This window comes from Condylura cristata, unplaced genomic scaffold, assembly GCF_000260355.1.
Source record: "Condylura cristata isolate star-nosed mole 26May11 unplaced genomic scaffold, ConCri1.0 scaffold00002, whole genome shotgun sequence".
Classification (NCBI taxonomy): Eukaryota; Metazoa; Chordata; class Mammalia; order Eulipotyphla; family Talpidae; genus Condylura; species Condylura cristata.
Genome location: NW_004567103.1, coordinates 87,602,060 through 87,625,526, shown reverse-complemented (window position 1 = coordinate 87,625,526; position 23,467 = coordinate 87,602,060). Strand labels below are relative to the sequence as shown.

The following is a 23,467-nucleotide window of genomic DNA, read 5'->3' as shown; positions in this document are numbered from 1 at the left end:
GGTGATACACATGGCGGGGCAGACCTTTCCTGACCCGCCCCCCTGCTCCCTTCAGCAGTGTACTTCCTCGATCTGCCTGTTCTGCTCCCCACTCTGTTTCTGGTTGGTCCTCTCACCCTCCACATCTCTGGCCTGTACCCCAGTTCTGTATGAATAAATAAATCTTTTTAAAAAAAAGTGTAATTCATAAAAAGGTTAAGTGAAAGAACAAAGAGATTAAAAACACCATCAAAAGAAAACAAAAATTTAGGTAGCTCACTCTTAATATATCCAAAATTTCACTATATGTAAATTGCCTAACTACACCAATGCCAAGATAGAGGGTGAAGCAATTATATACTGTCTATGAGAAACTCACTTCAAATATAATAATGTATGCAGGGTAAAAGAAAAAAGGTGAGGAAAGAAATCCATGCAAACATTAATCAACAGCAAGAAGAAATAGCTGGGTTAATGTAAATAAAGTATCAGACTAAAGAAAATTACCAGAAACAGAGAAAATGATATTACATTATGCTAACAGGGTAAAACTACTGACGATATTAAGCGTGTATGGATCCAATGACAACAAGGCAGGCATAAATTAGACAACTTACATGAAAAATATCAATATCTTCTAGAAAACAGAGAAGCAGGGACTACTTCCCAACTCATTTTATAAAGTCCCTATTACCTAATACCAAAGTAAGAGTACAAGAAAGAAAACTATAACCCAATATCCCTCATGATTATAGGTTAAAAAATACTTATTAAATGTCAGCAAAGAGAATTCAGCAATAAATGAAAATAACTATAAATGATCCCAAAGTGAGGTTTATTCCATGGAGGCAAGAGGGTTCAATATCTGAAAATCAATCAATGTAATCCATTATAAAAATGGGTTTAAAAAAATAGTAAATCAATGACTAAATGAACAGAAAAGTATGTGACAAAAATTCAATATAAATTCATGAAAACTCATTCAAAAACTCAAATTCATTCAAAAAGTCTCAGAAAACTAGAAAAGGAAAACTTGATGAAGAAGCTATAACCAGTATCATACTTAATGCGGAAAACAGACTGAACTCCCCCTAACAATCAGTAACAAGGCAAGGCGGACTGCTCTCATGACTGCCAGTCAGCATAATATTCGAAGTCCTGACTGGGACAATGAGGCCAGCCTGCACAAGGAAAAGGGCATGCAGACTGGCAAAGAAAGATGGATGTCTCCTATGTGCAAAGGACATGAGTGTCTATGAAGTATATTCCAAAGAAATGACAAATAAAGTATTGCTAAAATTAATAAGAGAGTTTAGAAAGTTCACAAGCTACAAGATCAACATACAAAAATCAACTGATTTCTATACCCTCACATTTTGTAATACATGAATGCAACAATGTGAATGAATAAGCACTATCATGTACAGTGAAAAATGGTAACCTGCTGTACGACTCTTTTTATAGGACGTCATAAAAATGACAAAATTATAGAGATGAAGGACAAGTAAGTGGTTGATGTGATTACAAAAGGGGTAGGATGATCTTGTCAATAGTTCTGACTTCATTGAGATTGTGATTACACAAATCTACAAAACGACACAGAACTAGACATAAACATTATCAATTTCAAATTTCTGATTTTGATTTTATCTAACATAGAAGAACTGGGAAATGGGTGAAGAGTACATGAGACCTCTCCATACACCTTTGCAACTTCTTGTGAATTCAAAATTATTTCAAAATTAAAAGTTAAAAAACATAAGGGCCCTCCCTGGTGGTGCAACGGGTTATAGCTCAGCACTATGAAGCGATCCCCAGCCATTGCAACACAAATTGGATTCCCCAGCCAGGGGGTCACCCACATAACATGGCAGAGCTCTACTCAGCTGCCCACTGCTCCCCTCAGCAGTGTATTTCAGTACATCTGCCTGTTCTGCTCCCCACTCTATCTCTGGTGAAATCTCAACCCCCCACCTTGTACCTCTGACCTATTTTTGGAAACATAAATAAATAAATCTTAAAAAAAAAAAAAGCAAGGTTATCGCCCACAATAGACTTTTATATGTAACACTGAACACTTAACACCTCTAATTTGGGGACACTCCTAGATATGTGATTTTTTTTGAAGGTTTTTTGTTTTTTCAAATTTAAAAAAAAAGGTTCTTTTCTGACATTAAAGAGAATACATATAAAGTATAAACATTAGTTATATAACCGTAGCAATGAGCGTTAATGTAATTCATTTCTGAATCTATCATAAAAACAAACTCAGTATAAAGGATATAAAGCAACTGTTCTATGAAAGCAAAAGATCATAATCTTTTTATAAAAAGGGAAACGTTTATAAAAGGAAACTTAATTTCTCTAGTATTGGCTCAAGATTAAAAAAATAAAAGGCAGCAGCCTTTCTGTAACACAAAGATTTGCTCCCTACCTCAGGGGTTGGTGTGGCATAGGCTGTGTAAGGAGGTGGGGAAGAAGCCACCACCATCTCATCATACATGACTTCTGAACCAACGTAAGCCTGTGACAGGAAAAAGCAAGAAAGAGTGACCACAATGCAACAACACAATTTTATGATGTATGCATGTCCTTTATTTTAGCATGTTACAAAATTAAAAACCAAAAAATTGATCTTTGAACAATGGATATAAACAGCTCTCTAAGAAGGAATGGGTGGCAGGAGGACTATCTGTCACCCCTACTTCCCACCAGCATTGTGGTGGTCTTTGAACTCAGAAGTCAGCTGGTCTACCCAAATGCCTGCAGGAGGCAGAAGTACATGCTTATTACCCAAGGCCACAGTCTCCACTGTTACCCAGTCTTTTGAAAGGTGTAGTAACATTCAACCCTGTGCTCACAAAGAAAAATCCTACCGCCTGCAATGCAGCAATAAGAAATATTTTATACAGTCCATTTTGCATTTCATATGAAAATCCTTCATAAAAGTATTCCCCCGTGGAATGGGATCAAAAATGGGGGGAGGGAAGAGCACAGGGCTATGGTGATGGCACATGGGTGAATTGGTAATGGGAAGTCCACGAGGATTACAACTGAGATGGAAAAAGGCACAAAATGATGTAAAAATAAACTATTATAGTTATATAAAAAAGTATTCCCCAGTGAAAAAGAAAATGAGCACTCCTGCGGAAAAAAAAAAATCATATGAAGAATGCTCTTGGGATCTTGTCCCTAACTATATAGACCATGTGAATTTCATCCAGGAAGAGGATTTCATCAAAGAAAAAATAATTAGAATGTAGAACATGCTTTGGGTCAAGAACTGCTTGGGCTAGTGTTAAAAACAATGATATTTGAATAGTAAGATTTTACTTTCTTTCCCTTCCCGTACTAATTCTTTCATAAGCTTCATATACCCTTTTCTTTTCTTCCTAGAGAAATGCAGGAAAAAAATAAAATCCTATCTGAAGAGTGAACATTCAGACTACAGAGGTGTTACCCTAACTCTCTGAAGGGACACAAGAGAGGCACAGCCTCTGTAAATGGGATCTACTGTCTCAGTGACCAACTGTCAGGAGAACTAGAGCCAAGTCCCAAAATGTTTGTTCCACAAGGCTGAAAACCTATGCACAAAAAGGAACTCTGAGTCCTCCTGGCAAACCTCAACAAGACAAAGTATTCCAAGTCTTTGCGAGATAAAACTATTACTAGAAAACAACAACGGAATTAGTATGCTTTTGTTAGGATTTCTCCAGCCAAAATATTTAGCAAAGTTCAGCTAGTTTATCATCAGTGACATGCACCTGCTAAATTCTGCTTGCTCACTGCTGGCTGGAAAATCAAAAACTGAGTTTCCCCCATTTCATTTTCCTAATCTCCTCTTGTCCTATCTGTTACAGCAAGACTACAAAAGAACACTGCTGGTGACTGCCATTAGCAACTTACTGTGTTTGTCCTAGAATCCTGTAGTGTAAATTTCCAGGCTCTGGAGAAAAAGAATAGAAAACCTTATTTGAAATAATCCAACACTGATCTTTGATTCTCAAAATCTACATTGGAATCAGAATTTTTGAAAAAGTTTATTTTAAGAACAAGTCTTCTGCATTGGCCAAAGAACTACTAAACCAACTGACCTGAGATATTCACTAGGGATATATACTAAAAATAGCATGTGCATATATATTTAAAGTATTATATATACTACAATTTTACTTCATTTTGTAATGTAAAGTGTGCCCTACTTAATTACATTGCAACTTATTTTCAGTTCATGTCACACACACACAGATCTGCTTCATTTTTTTAAATAGCTACATATTTTAGGAGATTTAAGATGATCAACAATCTTTTCCAATTTAAAAAAATGCTGGCTTTATTGATAGGAGATGTGTGTGTGTGTGTGTATACACACACACATATATATGTACAGGTATATGTTTATGTTTGTGTGTGTGTGTGTGTATCTTCTATCATCAGAGATTAGCTTCTTCGTTTGGCTTGTACTCCAGAGAAGACCATTTACTCTGAATTATAAAATGAATGGTAGGTATAATCTGAGACAGGTCTTCTAGACTACAGAGATACAAAAGGGGCACACACACAAAAAAATCTCTGCTATCATGCAGCTTATATATATATAATTTTTTAAGATTTATTTGTACATACAGAACTGGGGTACATGCCAGAGGTTAGGGGTGGCAAAAGGCTTCACCAGAGACAGATTGGGGAGCAGAACAGGCAGATAGACAAAGTACACTGCTAAGGGAAGCAGCGGGCGGGTCAGGAGAGGTCTGCCACACCATGTGGTCACCTCTGGGGCAGGCAGGAATCGAACTCATGCAGAAGTGGCTTTAGCTTCTCAGTGCAGTGCTTTAACCCGCTGCGCCACCAGGGAGGGCTGCAGCTTATATTTCAATGACAGAAGATAAAAAACTTAATTAGCTGGTCAGATGAAAAAATTAGTTGGTATGTATGCATATGGAACAAGGATGTCACAATTTTATTCTAATTTTTTCCTTTAATTCCAAGGAACCAGTAATGTATCTTTGGCAAGAGAGAAAGAGGGAGAGAAGAAAGAAAAAGACTACATTTTACTTCTAAGCTGCCAGTTGTATAAATAGCTGCCAACACAGCTACCTGGCTGATTTCTTTAAAAACCTAAACAGGGGCCTCCCTGGTGGCGCAGCGGGTTAAAGCACTGCACTGAGAAGCTAAAGCCACTTCCGCATGAGTTCGATTCCCGCCTGCCCCGGAAGAGACCTCATGGCGTGGCAGACCTCTCCTGACCCGCCCACTGATCCCCTCAGCAGTGTACTTCGTTGATCTGCCTGTTCTGCTCCCCACTCTGTCTCTGGTGAAGTCTCTCACTGCCCCTGAGTCTCTGGCCTGTACCCCAGTTCTGTATGTACAAATAAATAAATCTTTAAAAAAAAAAAAAAACAAACCTAAACAGAACTATTTTAGAAACAATTTTAGTCTCTGAGCAAGAAAGTCAGAGGGCTGCTGGGAAATGTGCTCTACAGTAAGCATTTTTTTTATCTACAAATATCCTTTTCTGACTATAGCTCAGTACTGAGATTCTCACTCTTTGGAATGACTTTTTTTTTTTAATTCTCCCACCACCATCCTTTGTGTTTCCTTTTCCCTTTCATTCCCCTCTCCTTAGCCTTAGAGCCCTCGGGATGTTCACTGATGTTCACATATTTTTTGTAAGTGTTTTATGTTGTCAAATTGTCTGCTATGTGAATGCCCAATATGTTAGTCTATTAGTCTGATTTTTTTGTTGCATATTATTCTCTCAAATTTCCTTCCTTTTGCTGAAAATTTCTGCATTTTATCCTTTTATATGGCAATATATACTCCATGGTGTGTGTGTACAACATCTAGTTGATTCATTTGTCCCTTTGAAGGAGATCTGGTCTGCTTCCATGTCCTACCTGTTGTAAATAATGCTGCTGTGAATACTGTGAAAGATAGGAGATTTTTGTTGATGGTTTCATATTCTGTGGATATTTGCCCAAGAGTGGGATTGCCAGGTTGTACAGTATTTATTTCCTTGTCTTGTATTAGATCTTATGAAGAAAAGTTTCAGTTCTTCACAATTGAATATTAATATATCAGCAATTGTTCTGTGATACATGGTTTATTATACTGAGGTATGTTCCTTCAATTCCCATCTTGGCATAGAGTTTTCATCAGCAATAGTGGTATACAATTTTCTTTTCCTGTGCTGCCTTTGTGTGGTTTTTGTATTAAGGTAATAAATACTGGCATTGTAAAATGTATTAGGGAGTATCCCTTCTTGTATTATTAAAAATAATTTGAGCAAGGTAGACATTGGTTCCTTAAAAGTTGGATAAAATTCATTTGTAAAATCATCTGGTCCTGGGCTTTTGCTTTTTTTTTTTTTTTTTTAAGATTTATTTATTTATGCATACAGAACTGGGCACAGACCAGAGGTGTAGGGGTGGTGAGAGGCTTCACCAGAGACAGAGTGGGGAGCAGAACAGGCAGACAGACAAAGTACACTGCTGAAGGGAGCAGCAGGCGGGGCCAGAAGAGGTCTGCCTTGCCATGTAGATGACCTTCTCAGCAAGGATCAAACTCATACTGAAGTGGCTTTAGCTTCTTAGTGCTGTGCTTTAATCCACCAGGGAGAGCCCAGCTTTTGCTTTTTAAAATACTGTTTTATAGTTCTGTTTATTATGTTTTCTCTCTTTCTTTTTGGTTAGCCTAACTATAGATTTATTTATTACACCTTTTCAAACAACCAGCTCTTAGTTTCACTGATTCTTTTACAGTCTTTGATCCCTATTTCATTTACTTGTACTCTTAACTGCACTGTACTATTTTCTTCATTCTACTTTGGGTTCCTTTTTTTTTTTTTTAGTTCTTTTAAATGTGACATTAGGTTGCTTACTAGGGACTTTTCTTGCCTTTTTTTAAAATTTGTTTATGTATATAGAACTGGGGTACAGGCTAGAGGCACAGGGGCAGTGACAGGACTCACCAGAGATAAAATGGGGAGCAGAACAGGCAGACTGACTGAAATACACTGCTGAGGGGAGCAGCAGCTGAGACAGGATAGATCTGCCACACCATGTGGGTCACTTCCCTGGCTGGAGATTTGAACACTTGCTATAACAGCTGTGGCCACAGTGTTGTTCTTTCACCTACTGCGCCACCAGGGAGGATCCCTTTTCTTGTTTTTTAACATGTGCCTGTATTACAATTATCTTATCATTTTAAACATGGTAACATTCTTTAAAAAAGTCTATTATGAAAAAAAAAATCAATTATGGGCCCTTCCTGGTGGTGCAACGAATAAAGCACAGCACTATGAAGCTACCACAGCCATTGAAGCATGAGTTTAATGCCCAGCCAGAGAGGTGACCCACATGGTGTGGCAGACCTCTCCTGACCCACCCTCTGTTCCCCTCAGCAGTGTATTTCAATACATCTACCTGTTCTGCTGCCCACTCTGATTCTGGTGAATCCTCTCACTCCCTGCACTTCTGGCCTATATCCCAGTTCTTTATGCATGAATAAATAAGTCTTAAAAAGAAAAAAATCTACCTGTTTGCTGGGCTGTATTATACTACCCATGAGACTTTCATCAAAGCCTTGTTTTTTTGAGTTTTCCTTTATACTATATTGTACCAATGAAGCCTTTTCTTTGCATCCTGCTCATGGAAGGAACATCAAAAACTTGTATTTGTTTTGATATAGTGTTATATCTCAAACCCTTACTACCTAAACAGGCATCAACTGGGAGCTCCACCTTAGCAATAGTTTGACAACTAGGTATTACCCTCAATCATTTTTTTATAATCTGTAAGCATAAGGATGGAGAGAAGAAATTTCTTATTGGACTGAGTAAGTCATTTTCAAAAAATCTGGGTTGTATACTCTTCTGAGCATATTCTTTTAAAAGTGTCATGCTTAGGTTTTCTTTATCACCCAGTTATTTATACTAACCGCATGAATTTTAATACCTTCCAGTACTCTGAGGGAACCTTCCAATCTCTGTTAAGATCCTAAGGATATCATTTTCAGATTTCTTCTTAAAAATATTTTACTCCCGGCCCTCCCTGGTGGCGCAGTGGGTTAAAGCACTGCACTGAGAAGCTAAAGCCACTTCTGCATGAGTTCGATTCCCGCCTGCCCCCGAGGAGACCACATGGCGTGGCAGACCTCTCCTGACCCGCCCGCTGCTCCCCTCAGCAGTGTACTTCATTGATCTGCCTGTTCTGCTCCCCACTCTGTCTCTGGTGAAGCCTTTCACTGCCCCTGAGCCTCTGGCCTGTACCCCAGTTCTGGATGTACAAATAAATAAATCTTTAAAAAAAAAAATATTTTACTCCCTTACACAGCATATCTTCAGAGTACAGAGTATTACCAAACCTGAAACATTTAACCAACTCATCTTGCTGCTGCGTCTGGAAGCTGGAGGTGGGTTTAAAATGGTGATACTGCTCAACAATTCTTCAACAATTCTTTCCTTTCTATCTTCAGTTCTCATTCTTTGTAGTTTGTGCTTTAAGTTGAGTTTTTTACTTGCTAAAAATTTTTTTCACTATCACTAGGTAGTTGAAAAAGGTGATCTGAATTCATTTCACCCTGTTTACCCTGAGGTCTCTTTTACAGGTTAGTTTTGTCCCCAACCAAAAGGTATTTCAACTAATAATTCCTAATAATTCCACATGACCTTATTTAATCAAGCTAAGAAAAGGTCACACTGAATTAAGTGGGCTCCTTAATTAGACAGGTATCTTTTTAATAAGAGGAAATTTGAAAACATACAGTGGGGTACCATGTTACCAGAGCTGCAGATTGTAGGCGGCTATAAGCCAAGGAAGAATAAGGAATCATTTGTCACCACCAAAACTAGGAAGAAGCAAAGAAGGATATACTCAATTCACAGCAGCAGTAACATAATGAGGTCATAAAATCATGCAGATTTTTGGTAATAATCAGCAGTCTGGGAGATACTGTTTAAGGAAGTAAGTTACTTCCTGGAAAAACTAAGACAAATCCCTTAACATAATACACCTAGGAACTCAGCAGAAACCAGAAGATTCTCCCAGGACTTGTCATTGGAAGGCATTGAATGTCACAGAAAAACTGTATTATCTGGCTGGTGAAGTAAACCCTAGCATGAGACACCCAAAAGAAAATGTTCAGAAAATTGTTTATAGCAGCTGAGGTGGAAAAAATAAAAGAAAAAAATGTTTATAGCTTCAGTTTATTAAAACCTAGCAAACTAGCCTGACATGAGGTCATTTCTCCATAAGTCTCCAGGAAAGCCACATCTCTTTCAGAAAGTATTATTTAAAATCTACTGACAAAAATCAGAATAGGGCCCTCCCTTGTGGCACATCGGGTTAGGACGCAGCACTGCAAGCCAGCCACTGCTGTTTCAGTGCAAGTTCCATCCCTGGTCCTGGAGGTGATCCACATGGTATAGCAGACCTCTCTTGACTGGCCTGCTGTTGCCCTCAGTAGTGTACTTCGATGCTCTGCTCTCCACTCTGTCTCTGGTGAATCCTCTCACCACCCGTGCACCTCTGGCCTGCACCCCAGTTCTCTATGTCTAGACAAATAAATGTCTTTTAAAAAAAAAATCAGAAGAGAATAAAAGAAGCATTTTGGAGTCTAAAACAAACCTTAGAGTTTACCAAGGAACAAATGTTTACACTGATGATAACCATATATGCAAAATGTGGCAGTAGACATGCTTGACAAGCTAGTCTACCATGAAAATATAAGATATATGAATATTTAATCATATGAATATATAACAATCTATTTGTGAAGTCTTACCACATCCAGCATTAACTCGATAATATTATAGAAAGAACAGCAAAAGAAACATTTTTCTCTACTGATTTCATTTCAGTGTTTTCAAAATTATGATTGAATTAATGCCAAAGCTAAGGATAAGAATAACTAGAGTCAGGTTTCCTCACCACAAATCCCTTCTTCAGAGATGGTTGATGGGAGTGAAAACCACCAAGGAAGGAAGGAGCAGCACATTACAGGCATCAAAGCTTTTTATTTTTTTTTAAAGATTTATTTATTTATTCATACAGAACTGGGGTACAGGCCAGAGATGCAGAGGGTGAGAGGATTCACCAGGGACAGAGTGGGGAGCAGAACAGGCAGATCGACGAAGTATACTGCTGAGGGGAGCAGTGGGCGGGTCAGGAGAGGTCTGCCACGCCATGTGGATCACCTCCAGGGCAGGCGGGGATCAAACTCATGCAGAAGTGGCCTAAGCTTCTCAGTGCTGCACTTTAACCCGCTGCGCCACCAGGGAAGGCCCCCATCAAAGCTTTTTAAAAAGACTTTACAGGGCCTCCCTGGCGGCAGAAGTTAAGTCTCAGCATTATGAAGCTATTGGCAGCCACTACAGCATGAATTCAATCCCCAGCGAGGGAACTGGACCACATGGCACAGCAAACCTCACCTGTCTCGCCCACTGCTCCCCTTAGCACTGTATTTCAGTAGATCCACCTGTTCTGCTTCCCTCTCTGTTTCTGGTGAATCCTCTCACCCCCCACACCTCTGGCCTATATCCCAGTTCTTGTATACATAAATAAATAAAATAAACCTTAAAAAAAAAACTTTAAAAAAAAAAAAGAATAAGATTTAAGAACCCATTCAACCTACTCCCATTATCCGTTGTGGATCTAGTAATTGAAAAAAAAAAGAGAGAGAGAGAGAGCTCAAAAAGACTGGATGCCAATATCGTTTTGCCATTCTCACTATGCTGGGGTCCTACCTATGCTGGACAGTTCTAGAGTCAGTATAAGTAGAGATGAAAAAGACCCTATTATATTTCTTTCACACATTCAGGGTCATTTACTCTGCTGAAGGAAAATTCCACTCCTACTCTTGTCCCTTCTTGGTAACTGGAAATTAAAACAAAAACATCCTAAAATTAAACACATAAAAAAATAACTTACAAACAATCATCTGTGCTCTCTGCACAAAGACTAATAGTTTTCCCATCTCGGCAAACAATCTGCAGCATACAGTCTTTCGGCTTCCCATCCGGAGGCTGAATATCTATGAAAAATAAACAGAGTAAAAGAATGTTTAAATTTTTTGTTGTTTTTTTTTTTTAGTATTTGCTACCTAATAGCTATGGTAAGCATAAGATCTGTACTTCAGAATACTGCAATTATAAAACATCTTTGTTCTATTGTACAGAACCAAACACATGAATCAGTGCTCCATTCTAATTACACTTCCTGAATGAAGAACAAATAGGCCTTCTCTAGAAGGCAGTCCATATACCTCATATGTACAGAAGTGCCTAGACATTAGAGGATAATAAGTCTCACACCATAGAAAGTGATACAAAGCATGAGATAACAAAATACTTTCTACTTTTATTCACAGGAAGCTCAAACTAGATCACTGCTGTAAAGGTGAAAATAGCTTATAAAGTATCTGTACCAAGAAATAAGAGCTCTATTTGAGCCTGGATGAGGTTAGGATTTCAACATCTGGTCTATGGAGACCTGTTTCAACAGCGACTGTGCAGAGGCAGGAGCTCACAACATAAGAGATATGAGGTATCTCATTTGTACCTTCTTAACATAAGAACTAATATATAGGAGCAGAGGAACCTCCCTGGTGGCACAGCAGGTTAAAGCCCAGAACTAAGAAGCTTAAGCCACTTCTGCATGAGTTTGATCCCCACCTGCCCCGGAGGAGATCCACATGGCACGGCAGACCTCTCCTGGCCTCCCGCTGCTCCCCTCAGCAGTGTACTTCGTCAATCTGCCTGTTCTGCCCCCACTCTGTCCCTGGTGAATCCTCTCACCCTCCGCATCTCTGGCCTGTACCCCAGTTCTGTATGAATAAATATTTTTTAAAAAACATATGAATTGTTTTATAAGCAGCTATCACTAATGTGACTCTACTCAAATAGCAAGTCGGTAAAACAAGAAAAGTCTATAGATGCCATTATTTAGAAACAGTAAAGTCTATGCTTATTAAAAATTTATCCCGGGCCCTCCCTGGTGGCACAGCGGGTTAAAGAACTGCACTGAGAAGCTAAAGCCACTTCCGCATGAGTTCATTCCCGCCTGCCCCGGAGGTGACCACATGGCGTGGCAGACCTCTCCTGACCCGCCCGCTGCTCCCCTCAGCAGTGTACTTCGTCGATCTGCCTGTTCTGCTCCCCACTCTGTCTCTGGTGAAGCCTCTTGCCGCCCCTAAGCCTCTGGCCTGTACCCCAGTTCTGTATGCACAAATAAATAAATCTTAAAAAAAAAATTTTATCCCTTTTAAGATGGACATAGGGATAACATTAGGAAATCATGAGATCATGAAATTTTAGAAATTGATTAGAGTTGTCATCAAATAAGATGCTTAGTTTCTGAGTTACAAAATCAACATTTCCATGCTTCTTGAGGTTCCTAGCACTTTAGTTCCTTTTTTCTCTACCACCTTCTCTGTGAGTGAAAATAATATGGATTAATGAACTGTAGTTGGATGAGAAAATTAATCTGCCCCAACCATATGGTTCACAAGCTAAGTGTCTGGGCATTCTGCTATGGGTTATCTCTCTCCAGATGGAACCTTTCTGTGATGTGTTTATGAAAACAGAAGAAGATTTAACTCCATAGAGAACAGGGAAGAGGAGATGACAGCAGTTGGCCAATAAAGACTACTTACCCCGACATTCATGCCCAGTGCGGATGTTAATGCAGTCCACTGGCATGTGAACCTTATCCTCAATACTCTGCCGGCTCTGGTCATCATAATAGATCAGGTGACCATCTGACCACAAATCAAACCAATTCTTCTTCCAGCGCTTCAAAATAGTACCTGGTAAAAGTGGAAAAGGTTAGCTTTTGGTCAAAAAAAGCAAGAACTTTGGGTTCTCTCTGGTGACACAGTGGGCTAAAGCGCAGCACTGTAAGCTAGCAGCAGCAGCTTCAGTGTGAGTTTAATCCGCAGCCCCGGAGGTGATCCACATGGCACTGCAGACCTCTCCAGACCTTCCCGCTGCTCCCTTCGTAAGTGTACTTCATCAATCTAATTATTCTGCTCCCCATTCTGGCTTTGGTGAATGTGCTCACTGCCCAGCCCCCACACCTTTGGCCTGTACCCCAGGTCTGTATGCATAAATAAATAAATCTTTTAAAAAAAGGACTTTGTCTTCTAATTCACAGGTAACAGAAACAAAGAACTTTCCTCTGGCCCCAAAAGTATACCTTAACATAACTATCAACAGTTTATCAAAATGAAGTGAAAGGAGATCCTAATGGCAATAACACTCATGCTATACAGGGTTGCAAGCAGCATATACTAGAAATACCTAGCACATTACCATCTTAAAATTCCCAAAATTTTAATATATCCCCCAAAACTTGGTTTTGACCTAGTAGAACATAACATTACATTCCCTAAGTGGTATATCTAAACTTCTTTGGTTATATCTAACTTGCTAAAGTTGGGTCAGAAAATGTTGGACTGCAGAGTCTCTACATACAAATAAAAATACCATCCTCCTTTGGAAATGTTTTTTTCTTGAAGGACTTCCACATATAGTCATGCCTAGTCTTTCCCTTCCCTTCATATCACCTGACTCCTACACTGTGTACAACTGCCTCTACTATCTCATGTCTCTATTAGTTTGGAAGAATTCACTCATCTGTGATCTTAGACTAGGCACTTGACTTTATAAAATGCTAATCTCAGGCAGAAGAGAAAAGTAAAGGCCAGTTTAGCTCCATTCATGCCCACATTCTGTCCACTGCATCTTTGTTCCTTCTTGATTCTACCCTATTCTATTCCAACATGCCTCTTTCTATTACATGTCCACTATTGGCATCACTAAGCTATGTAACACTTTCAGCCTCTGAATTTTTTTTTTCAAAAGATTTATTTATTTATTTATACAAGAACTGAGGTATAGGCCAGAGGTGCGGGAGGAGGTAAGGTTTGAAAGAATTCATTAGAGACAGAGTGGCAAGCATAACAGCCAGAAGCACTGAAGTATACTGCTGAGGAGAGCAATGGGCAAGACAGAATCTGCTGCGCCACGTGGATCAGCTCCCTGGACAGGGATCGAACTCATGCTGCAGTGGCTGTAGACAGCTTCATAATGCTGATACTTATCCCCTTGCATCACCAGGGAGGCCCAAGCCTCTAAATTTCTTTACCACTATCAGGTACCCTTCTGGCTTAGAGCTGTACCCACAGCAAGATGGCCAAACTGATAAGTGACCATCCACCACCCATTTAATTGGATATGCAGACACTAATAGACATACAGAATAAACAGACAGGTAGAATCAATGGGCTTGAATTTCTACCCAACTATCTCTACCTGCCATCAATGCCTTGGGTAGAGATTCTCAAATCAGGTTGTCCTCCAGATTCAGATACTGGGTCTTAAGACACTAGTCTTTCTGGCAACTGCAGAAAAAGGAGTTCTAGAGAGTTTTTCATACATGAACAAACGTGTACCTCTGCTGTACTGTACTCAGTGAACATATCTGATTTCATTTTATTTTGCTGTGATTAATACTTTTGCTTTTAGCTAAGGAGGAAAGTCCACACATAAGGAGATGGAGAAACAGTAAATCTTCTGAATACTCATGTTTGCAATAGCTATGGACCAGAACAATGTTGAAATCTGTACAACTTAAGGTAAAGAATATCTATTTTGTATGTATTATCACACTAGGCTGTGATGGCGGCACAATATTGTCAAAAAGGTAACCGTCAACTTACAGTGACAGGGCATTTACACTGAGTTAGGGCGGAAAAGAAAAGGTTGCCCTCAAACAAGCATATAGTTAAGCCTAAGGACAATAGCAGAGGTTATCTGAGGAGTCAGGGAAGCTCATCCCTGTGGTCTTGGCAAGACTTTTCACAACTCCTGATCATTTGGGGGAGTTTGGGGTCACAAAGTCCAAGACAAGGAAATTTACACAAAGATTGAAGTTAGATTCCAATATAACAGATTTTCCTTCTCAAAGCCACCATTACAACAGATTTATATAGTGTTAGACCACAGGACTGAGAAGAAACCTGACTCAGCTCCAGGTCTGGGAGTATGGAACTAGTCCTTGGACAGACAGGTTCAAGTCCTGTCTCCTACTAGAAAGGGTATTGATGTTGAAATAAGACAGTTCCAAGTTTGAAGCAGCTTTTCCACTCACAGCTAACACTTGGACAAGCTGTTACCTACTTATTGCTGAACTTCAATTTCTTCAATAAGAAACTGGAATAATGCAACCTAACCTCACATAACTATTGTGAGAAATATATAATACACATAAAATCTGCCTAGTATAAACACAATTCATGAAAGACTTACCACTAGTCTGAATTTTAATTAAGTTCTGTTGAACCCATCCAATATAAAGTCATATCTGAAAAATGGTGTATTTTATAACTTAGTTTTTTACTGGAGTCATAAATTAATGTAGTAATAATATTTTCTGTAATTATTTCAACAGCACCAGTGTTTCCTGTTTTAAAACACACTGAACCACACTCCTGTCTCAGATAAGCAGAAAGGAGATAAAAGACGGGCCCACAGAGATGTGTCTAAGTGGATCTCAATCCTATAAAGAATTGAGTCTATTCTCTGGAGTCACTTTGAAAATGCAAAAAATTTAGATACATTCTTTCTCTCAGATCAAATCTCCACCTCTATAATTAAGTTTCACAATTTTAGTCACTGTTCAATCACCCCACACAAGACAAATATCTCCCACAAAGAAAGCTATATATCACCATGTCGGTATTTAAGTTAGGCCTGGTTAGATTCAAGGTCAGTCTTAATACTAAAGCTTGCCACTGAGAAGTGTCCAACAGGATTATCCCCCTGTTCTCTGGTCCCTGCCAATTCAGCAACCAAGGAGGAGCTTTGCACATGCAGAGAAACAACTCACAGCACTCTGAAAATTCCCAAGAGGAAATTCAAGCAACTGTGTTAATAAGGCTTTGCATTCTGCTTTCAAATGTTGTCTCAGGAGTTCTAAGGCAACCCCAGACCAGACCACAGGCCTGTGTGTAGTACTTACTCTGTCGCAGCAACCATCCACTCTTCACAAACGCCATCTTTTTACCTATAGAAGAAACAGGGAGGTTCAAAATTATATCCAGAAAGACAATATCCTGTATGGGCAATTTTTTACTCTCAACACTTAGGTCACCAAATGTATAAAGGGATTTCCACACTAACAACCAACTTTCCAACTCTCAGGACACCCACTAGACCTCCACTATTTCAATTCAAATCTGACACTAAAAATCTAGACTTAGCTTCAGCCACCACAAGTAAGGGGCTCAGCTACACAAGAGAATTCCCACTTACACTAACCCTCTACCTCCCACATTTCTAGGGAATCTAGGGATTCCCACAGATTTTATAGTTTGCTAAAATGGCTCACAGAACTCAGGAAAGCCCTTTACTTACTATGACCTGCTTATTATAAAGGAAAAGACTTAGAATTAGGCAAACAGAAGAGGTACCTAGTAATACTCTGTCACAGCAACCATCAGTTGCTATACTGAAGAGAGAGCAGAGTTCTATGCCCTCTCAGGTACAGCACCCTGACAATCCCTGTCTTCACTATCCAGAAACTCTTGGACCCCAATTATTTAGGGGCTCAAAGGGTTGCATTACTCAAGCTTGATACCAGCAGCCACTGGTCTCTGGACTCAATCTCCAACCACTCACCCCATCCTGGAGACCCAAGGGTGAGACTGAAAGTTCCAATCTTTTCATAACAAGGTTGGCTGGTTGCAGTCAATCCCACCCAAGGACCTGCCAAGAGTCATTTCATTAACATAGTCAGGTAAGGCTGAAGGGGAGAGTACTGAAAGGCCTCTGTCTCTCGGGAAATTTTAAGGGCTTAAGCAGTTCACATATCTCTTATTATAACACAAAATCTCAGCTATCTAGTCTAAATCTCCATCTTCACTGGTTACCTGGCATTTAACAAATACTTCTTCAGTGGGCCCAATACAACCTTCACCCAATTCCCACTCTAGGCCTTTTTGCCTCAGAATCCTGTCTACTTTACAAAGTCTACCTCCACTCAATAGCAGCCCAGGAACACTAAAAGAAAATATCTGGAAAATGGCCAAAAATTACTTATAGGTACTGGGAGCTACCTAGTTACCACACAAATATAAAATCTGACTGAAATGCTGTCTTACAATTTTGCTGACACCTTACAATGGTTATGGGACCTAGTGAATAGTGTAAAAATGTAGAGTGATGCTAGAATGGAGTTTCCTAAATTTTTATAGTAAGTTTTTAAAAATCTCTCAAGATACCTGATATTAATTTGGCTGTATCTGCTGCCATTATAACAGTCAAAATGTGACACCATTGTAACAATGAGACTTAGAATAGCTGAATTTATTTTGAGGTCTTTAAGAATCTGAGTCCAACAATTTTACATGCCTGTAAGATAAACAACACTAGCACCCTTAAACACCAGTAGTTAAAAAGAGCTGCAGATAAGACCTTAAGGAGATTTCCTAATAGCTGATTATTATCTAGTTGTATGGGTCAACATCTGAGCTGCCAGATAAAACTGTTTCTTCGGTGCCTCCTTGTCACAGAGTTGGGCTTCTGCTATTTTTCAGGCAGCTGGAGTTCAAAGGATGTCCACAAGAAGCAGCTGAATAGCTGGTTAAGCAAAGGAAAAAACCAAACTTCTACAACTAGAACATCTCTCTAGTACACCTATATGAATTAGTTCAAGAAAAAACCAAACTTCTACAACTAGAACATCTCTCTAGTACACCTATATGAATTAGTTCAAGAATATGAAAGTGAAAATTAGATGATTGTAAGATAGAAACAACTAAACTAGTAACAGAAACTCTTGACTTTTTGAAAAAGGCTATCTTCTGCAGACTCAAGAGCTTCTTATCTGGAATCACCCTGTCTACCTATAGTCATTACATGGAACAATCTCACCATGTACCCCAGTGCCCAGATTTTTATCTCTAATACTGGTCTCCTCTAAAAGAAGCTAGTGTTCCTTGAAAGTAAGCTAGCTACAATTTGGAGACAGGATACTGCAAAACACGCCTAATGTCACACTGTCAAAAAACAAAGACATTTCCAGGAAAGTCTTCAGAAAAGATAAAAAGGCCTATCAGCTACAGAAAAGGCCTCTATTGATCAAATTTAGAAAAGATGAAAATAATTACAGTAGAAGCAGCTGAGACTGAAAGGCATCCTACACAGAAAATCACTGATTAGAAATGACAGGGGCTGGGGAAGACGGAGAGAGACGGGAGACATTATGCATGGTATAGTAGGAAAGCTGCACACACTTATTATTTATGGCCCATTGACGCTAAGTTAATTTTCAAGTCCAAGGCCACTTCTGGGGGAATATGGGAAACCGGTGCTATCAGAAGATCAAGCTCAAACTGCTGAGAGACTTTAAGGCTAGCAGTGGAGGCCAGTGCTGTCTGAACTGTCTCTGTTCAACTGACTATTAAAAAGCCAGCTGGAAATGAAATGTTAAACTAGTTTCCTTTTCTTTTTTTTTTTTTTTAAGATTTATTTATTTATTCACACAAAACTGGGGTACAGGCCAGAGGTGCAGGAGCAGTGAGAGGCTTCACCAGAGACACAGTGGGGAGCAGAACAGGTAGATTGACTGAAATACACTGCTGAGGGGAGCAGCGGGCTGGTCGGAGAAGTCTGCCACAACATTTGGATCACCTCCGGGATGGGGATTGAACTCATACTGAAGTGGCATTAGCTTCTCAGTGCTGAGCTTTAACCCGCTGCGACACCAGGGAGGGCCCTAAACTAGTTTCTTTAGGGTGTTAACCACCCCCTTCTCTTCCTTGACTGCCTGATTTCAGAAAGCTAAAGTGCACCCTTAAAGATTTAATTCTTGTCTGTTTTGGCACTTGGTAGTGACAGATGGCCCAAGCTCAAAATCAGTTACAAAATCAAATGCTACAGAACATATTAGCAAAAACCACACTTACCAATGTGAGCTGTACTCCACACAGGGGAGCAGGAAGGTCGATTAGGGGAAAGAAAACAAATCTTTGATTTGTGTAATACTCTGTCACTGGATAATGCAAACAGCTATTGTGTTAACAGTGAGAGAAACTTGCGCTTACTGTCCAAGTTGTTAGGATTTCCTTTTTAAGACAAAAAGACTTGACTTATGAGTTAAGGAATTAAGTGTACTGAAACTCAAGCAACTGGGAAGGACTGCAAGGAACAGGCTTCAGACCAGTCTAAAATTTACTTAACAATGGAAAAAAAAAAAAAGAGGGTGGAGAGACAACCCCCCCCCCCCCCAAAGGTATTAACTCCCAGGAAACAATCCTTGGACAAGCCAGTCTCTAGGAAGTTAAAACATAAAAAAAGCCCAGGATAATGGAATTTCCTAAAGTGCCTGTGGGATCTTCACTGGACTCCAGCAGTATCACCAGTTGCATGGTATATCCTGAAAGACTAGAGCAGGAAATTTTGCCATCTACTTTTGACCACAGAATAGTAAGAAAATACGTGCATTAAGAGATGTGATTTTTTCCCTCTCCCTCCCAGGCTCTTCTGTCATGAACCACATTAGCACGACCACATGAAGCAGCTTGCCACGTCCACCTCTGCCTGCAGCAAGGAGGGCAGCAAAAGCATCCTTGCTCTGGCTCCCAGAGGGTAAGCAACATGTAACACAACACAGGCCCTCCACACCAGAAAAAACACCAAGGGCAATCAGTCCTTAAAAAAGCAGTTGTCTTCATCTGCTCTTTAAATGATCCACCTAAGTTAGAAGAAGGCAGCTACATATTCCCATCTAAGATCTGTCACTTGCCAAAAATTTCCAGTATATCCTGAACCCTGACCCCACGCACAGGGGGCAGCAACATGCACTCTCAACCCACTGCCTAAAATAGATAGGTACTCTACCCTACTCCACAGCCTAGAGCAATTCTTGGTGCTGGGTCCTGCCTTGAGGCTACCTACCTGCCTACCTTGAGCACTCTGAGTGAGGAAACTAAACAAAAAGGAAGGTTTTAAGCTCCAATTGTAAGGGGAAAAGGATGTCCTGAAAGAACTTAATAGTGGACTCCACTCCCACCCAGACACCGGAATTACAAATCCCATCAACACCAAAGAGAAGCCTGCTGGGACCGGAGGGTAGAGCTAAGCAGCCAGGTTTGGATATGAAACAGAAGAGGTGGGCTCTGGGGCTCTTGCCTCGTGGCTCACAGCTTGTCTCTTGATTCTTCACTGGTTTTCAGCATGCTACTGGGGTTCCAGGTCATCGAACCAGTAGGGCGCATTAATCAACTTATTTCTCTCACTCCCTAAGTTATTCATTCCCCTTTTCTCTTGTAAATAAACCCATTATTAATCTTTTTGTGTGAGCTTGCAGGTGAATCTTAAGGGCTGGGGTGAGGACCCAGTCAGGCAACCCAATTCACATCAATTCACATCATCACAATCTTTCCTTTTTTTTTTCCTTCTGTGTTATATGGAAATACCATATTTCTGGAGGAGCTGAACTCTTGGCAATAAACACTACTATAACAGGACAATTACTTTCAAAGAGTACAAGGGCATTACAGTGAGGATCCAAGACAAAAGACAAGCCAATGTTAACATCACCATGCTGATGACTACTTTGTTATTTACCACATTAATGACAAATTATAAGAGGCACAAACAGCTAGCTCTGTGTCCTCGAGAAATGTAACTAAAGTAAGAGTGGAGTAAACTAAAGCAAAAATGCATAGAGAATGGCAACACAGACAAAAGCAGATGAGATGCTAACATTTTTAAAGTTCCAACAGAAATGAACAAATGTAGCTAACATAAAATCCAGCTAATTTCTCAGCTTTTCTTTTGCTAACAAGAAGCCAAAGCACAGCAGAAACAAAACAGTTGGAAAGATTCTGAAATATGAGGTATGAGATCATTCTCAAGGTGGAGTATCAGAATATATTAATTCTGATTTACCCTGATTTTGTTAATTCACGAGTATCAGAATTTACTTAAAAGTCTTTGAGACCCTCTATATGTTGGGAATGTTGTAAAAAGTTCCCACTAGACAGCTCGCCCCCTCCAGAGCCATTGTTCCTGGAAGGTGCTAGGTGGGTTCCCAGAGATAAGCCTAGAGTCCCACCTGATCAAGATAAGGTCCCAGCGTCTGTCCATCTGTCTGTCTGCTGTGTCCCCTAACATCTGGATAAACAGGAATTTGCAGGCACCCACCACCAACAGACATACTCAGTGGAAAATCCCCAGCCCTACTAACTGCCCTTCTAAACCCCACTCTGTAGATCTTCGGGATCCTTCCTTAAGGGGTGTGCCTGCTGTGACAGGGCACATAAGGGGAGGATCCTGGCTAGAGCTAGCCTAATAAAATCTCGTTTGTTTTTGCATCGGACGTGGGCCTCGGTCGTTATTGAATGCAGCAATATTTTACACTCCAACATACACATGAAGACAACCCCCCCGCCCCCAAGCCTGAGAATTTCCTTTCTCAAAAACGTGAACATAGAGGCTCCGGGGGACACCAGGCACAGCTCAGAGTTGGGTAACATGTCACACTAAGAAGAGCAACAGGGTAAGCCAAGTCTAAACTCCCTGTCCTCTTCCTTTATCTACCTTCCTGTTCTGAGCAAGAAGAAAGACACCTTGACAGTAACAAGTGGGAGACTCTTCAATAAAAATGCAAGTGTCTGGATATGTTAACTAACATGGAAACCCCTAAAAACTCCATAGAGAAACTAATCAAATTAATCAATCAGTTTAGTAAGGTAGCAGGATATAAAACCAACATACAAAAGTTAGAGTCCTTCCTATACACAAACAACCAATCAGAAGAAGCAGAAATAAAAAATAAAATCCCCTTTTCAATTAAAACAAAAAGAATCAAATACCTGGGAATCAACCTAAAAAAAAAAAAGGTAAAAGGCCTATACAAAGAAAACAACAAAACATTGAAACATTGTTAAAAGAAATACAAGAAGATACCAAGAAATGGAAAGACATCCCAGCTCACGGACTGGGAGAATTAACATCATCAAAATGGCCATCCTACCAAAAGTGATATACAGATTTAATGCTATCCCAATAAAAGTCTTGCTATCCCAATAAAAGTCTCAATGACATTCTTCAAAGAAATAGAACAAATATTGATGAGATTCATATGGAACCACAAAAGCCCTTAAATAGCCAAAGTCTCATGACTAAAAAGAAAGAGAATAGAGGCATCACAATCCCAGACTTCAAGCTGTACTACAAAGCCATAATAATAAAAACTGCATAGTATTGGAATAAGAATAGACACATAGACCAGTGGGTTTGAATAGAAAACCCAAATATAAACCCACAGGTTTATGGACAGCTAATTTTTGACAAAGGAGCAAAGAAGATACAACGGAACAAAGAAAGTCTGTTCAACAAATGGTGCTGGGGAAACTGGGAAGCTACATGCAAAAAAATGAAACTAGATTACTACCTCACACCACACAAAAGCCAACTCGAAGTGGATTCAAGACCTAAACATAAGAACAGATACCATAAAATACTTGGAAGCAATGATGGGCCAAACACTGCACAACATACACCTCAATAACATCTTTGAAGACACAGCACCCAATGCAAAGATAGTGAAGGAAAAGATAAATAGATGGGACTACATCAAGTTAAAGAGCTTCTGTACAACAAAAGAGACATTGCAAAAAACAAACAGACATCCCACTGATTGGGAAAAATTTTTCTCACACAAAGGTAGTGATAAAGGATTTATCACAAAGATATTACAAAGAACTGATGAAACTCAACAAAAATAAACAAGCCTATCAAAAAATGGGTAGAAGAGCTAAAAAGACACTTCTCCAAAGAGGAAATACAGATGGCCAACAAGCATATGAAAAAATGTTCAACATCACTTGTAATAAGGGAGATGCAAATTAAAACCACAATGAGATACCACCTCACCCCAGTGAGAATGGCACATCTTAAAACAACTAGCAACAACAAATGTTGGTAAGGATGTGGAGAAAAAAGGAACTCTCCTGCACTGCCAACTAGTGGGAATGCAAACCAGTACAACCATTATGGAAAACTGTTTGGTGGCTTCTCAAACTGCTAAAAATGGGGCTTCCATATGATCCAGCAATCCCACTCCTAGGTATCTACCCAAAAGACACAAAAACACTGATTGAAAAAGACACCTGCACCCCCATGTTTATTGCTGCTCTATTTACAATAGGAAAGACATGGAATTAACCCAAATGCCCAAAAGTAAATGACTGGATTAAAAAGATGTGGTATATATACACAATGGAATATTACTCAGCAATCAAAAAAGATAAACACATGCCTTTTGCAGCAACATGGATGGAGTTGGAAGGGATCATGCCTAGTGAAATAAGCTAGAAAGAAAAAGAAAAATACCCGATGGTTTCACTCACATAGTATAAAGGATCAGGGCAGAAAATAATAATAATAATGAACAATTATATACCAGACATTTTATGAGGG

At 39.6% G+C, this 23,467-nt stretch overlaps 1 protein-coding gene across 2 annotated transcripts in view; it reads right to left on the bottom strand.

The window, feature by feature from the left end:
- Nucleotides 1–23,467, bottom strand: part of PLEKHB2 (pleckstrin homology domain containing, family B (evectins) member 2) — a 39,391-nt gene that overhangs the window by 10,389 nt on the left and 5,535 nt on the right. For both annotated transcript variants that reach the window (XM_012728496.1, XM_004674743.2), the window contains exons 2-6: nucleotides 15,999–16,043; nucleotides 12,631–12,783; nucleotides 10,908–11,010; nucleotides 3,886–3,925; nucleotides 2,414–2,503 (exon numbers count right to left, since the gene is read on the bottom strand). In XM_012728496.1, coding sequence (XP_012583950.1) covers nucleotides 2,414–2,503; nucleotides 3,886–3,925; nucleotides 10,908–11,010; nucleotides 12,631–12,783; nucleotides 15,999–16,035 — 423 coding nt within the window. In that variant the 5' untranslated portion in view covers nucleotides 16,036–16,043. The remainder of the gene's footprint in view (nucleotides 1–2,413; nucleotides 2,504–3,885; nucleotides 3,926–10,907; nucleotides 11,011–12,630; nucleotides 12,784–15,998; nucleotides 16,044–23,467) is intronic.